This window comes from Propithecus coquereli, unplaced genomic scaffold (assembly GCF_000956105.1).
Source record: "Propithecus coquereli isolate 6110/MARCELLA unplaced genomic scaffold, Pcoq_1.0 Scaffold95, whole genome shotgun sequence".
Lineage (NCBI taxonomy): Eukaryota > Metazoa > Chordata > Mammalia > Primates > Indriidae > Propithecus > Propithecus coquereli.
Window position 1 is genome coordinate 6,373,347 of NW_012155840.1, and position 2,767 is coordinate 6,376,113.

A 2,767-nucleotide genomic window follows, 5' to 3' on the forward strand; every position below is an offset into this window, starting at 1 on the left:
CCACGGCACTCTAGCCCAGGCAACACAGTGAGACTCTGTCTCAAAAAAAAAAAAAAACGAGATTTGTTGACTTCTATTCATTTAATCCATGTTTTTAGAATTAATTTGTCAGTGTTAATTGTAACAGTAATAATATCAACAGGTAAGATTTTCATGAACTAACTGCAGGGATTTTTCCAAGGATTTGCTTCACAAGGCTCAAAACTACCATGAGTTAAATACAACTCACATGGCAGTTAATGTGTTAAAAGAGAAATATTGCTTAAATGGTCTGAGTAGTGTTCATTAAGTGCATTTTGCTTAACAGAAAGCACCATAGCCTGCCTCTGACAGTTTGTTTATTCTTAATAGAGCCTTAGGCACATGAAAGGATCATAGTTGTGTTGCAAATGAATTGATGCTGTTAATTTGTACTTTGTATGAGGTAAAAGCTGAAAGAATAAAAGCAATGTCCTTCTTAGAATGACAATTCGATTATAAATCCAACTGGGAAGTGTGCTGATTGGTCATTGTTAACTCAGTATATTATAATTTTAGTGAGTTGGGATAAAGTATTTTATTTAATTGATGTCTTTTTCTTCCCCCTTTTCTAGGAAATAAAATAGCAGCCATGATAGAAGACAAAGGACTAAGGGTGACAGACTACTTTGTCGTGGCAGGTCTCACTGATACATCTACTCTTTTAGATCAAGAAGTAAATCGTTTAGATACTAAGTCAACTGGACCTAAAGCTCCGATTACAGATATTGCAGTTATTATCAAATCAGCTGGGGAAACAGTACCTGAAGGTTATACCTGTGTTGAAGCCACTCCATCAGCTCTCCAAGCAAACTTGAACTATGGAAGTCTGAAAAGCCCAGAACTTTACCTGTGTTATAAGAGAGGGAGAGATAAACCACCCCTTACAGATATTGGGTATGGTAACTTATTTTCTTTTGCTATCTTGAAGGGACTAGAACTTATTTAAAGTTCATGGGAGTAGAAATTTGAAATCCTTGATAGTTTCATTATTATTTGTTACTATAGGATCAAGTATAGTAATATATTATATTTCAGTATCCACCCTTACTGAATTTCTGTGCATTGTACTTGAATTATTAGATCATTTACTTACAAAATACTATTGAAATCAAGGCATTTAGACCCTTAAATGTCATTACATTTCTCTTGTACTTAATAAGCTTATTAAACATGAAAGAACAAGAAGCACAATAAAAGACACTATGATTTTAACGTGCTGGATTATATTAATGTAATGAGTTTTTGTGAAGCCCTGAACTCATCTAACGAAGGAGCAGTCCCATTTTAAATACAATTGTGCTATATGGTTTTTAATGCTGGGAGGAGGGTGTTTACAGCTAAGGATTGTAGTTTTGTTTTCATAGATGCATAATAGATGTACATAGTTTTAGGGTACATGTGATAATTTAATACATTCATATAATTTGTAAAGATCAAATTAGTGTACTTGGGATATTCACCATCCTTAAATATTTGTCTTTATGTTTAAACCATTTGAATTCTACTCTTCTATTTTAAAACAAAATAGATTATTGTGAACTATTGTCACTTACTAAAGACTAGGTCTTATTTCTTCTGTCAAACCTTGTTCATACCCATTAGTCACCTTCTCTTCATCCTCTCACCCCCTCCAGCCTTCCTGGCCTTGGGTAACCACCTATTGGGTACTCTGTATCTTCACAAGATCCACTTTTCTAGCTCCCACATATGAATGAGTAAGAACATGCGATATTTCTCTTCTTGTGCTTGGCTTATTTCACTTGATATAACAACCTCCAGTTCCATCCATTTTGCTGCAAATGACAGGATTTCATTTTTTTTTTTACAGCTGAATAATATTTCATTGTATATATACCACTTTTTTCTTTATCCATTCATCTGTTGATTGGCGCTTAGGTTGATTCTGTATAATTTTAACTGAGGTGAAATGATATCGTAGTTTTGATTTGCATTTGTCTGATGATTAGTGATGTTGAGCATTTTTTCATACATCTTTTGGCCATTTGTATGTATTCTTTTGAGAACTGTCTATTCAGATCTTTTGCCCATTTAAAAATTGGATTATTTGTTTTTTTTTGCTGTTGTTTGGCTTCCTTATATTAATATATTCTGCTTATTAATCCCTTGTCAGATCACACATCATTTCTCCCATTGTGTGGATTGTCTCTTTACTTTGGTGGTTGTTTCTTTTGCCATGCAGATGCTTTTTAGCTTGATGTAATCTCCTTTGTTTTTGTTTTGGTTGCCTGTGCTTTTGAAGTCTTACCCCCAAAATCTTTGCCCAGACGAATGTCCTGGAGCATTTCCCCAGAAATGGTGGATTTTTCTTGTAGATTGTTTCTTACATTTAATTGTTTGATCTATTTTGAGTGTGGTATGTAGTATAAGGAAGAGGTCCAACTTTGTGCTTTTGCCTGTGGATATACAGTTTTTCCAGCACCATTTGTTGAAAAGACTGTTCTTTCCAGTTGAATTGCCTTGGCACTCATCAGAATCAATTGACTGTGAATGTAAGGGCTTAATGTTGGACTCTTCATTCTGTTTTGTTGATCTGTGTGTTTATCCTTATGCCAGCATAACATTGTACTGAGTTCTGTAAATTTATAGTAAGTTTTGAAGTAGGAAAGTGTGAGTTCTCCAATTTTCTTCTTCTTTTCCTAGAATGCTTTGGCTCTACTGGGTCCCATGCATTTTCATATGAACTCACGAATCAGGTTGTCAGTTTCTTAAAAAAAAAAAAAAAAAA

General features: G+C 34.1%; 1 protein-coding gene across 1 annotated transcript in view; it reads left to right on the top strand.

Moving 5' to 3' along the window:
* DENND4C (DENN/MADD domain containing 4C) overlaps window positions 1-2,767 on the top strand; it is a 103,242-nt gene that overhangs the window by 20,929 nt on the left and 79,546 nt on the right. The window contains exon 2 of the mRNA XM_012665047.1: window positions 594-915. Coding sequence (XP_012520501.1) covers window positions 611-915 — 305 coding nt within the window. The 5' untranslated portion in view covers window positions 594-610. The remainder of the gene's footprint in view (window positions 1-593; window positions 916-2,767) is intronic.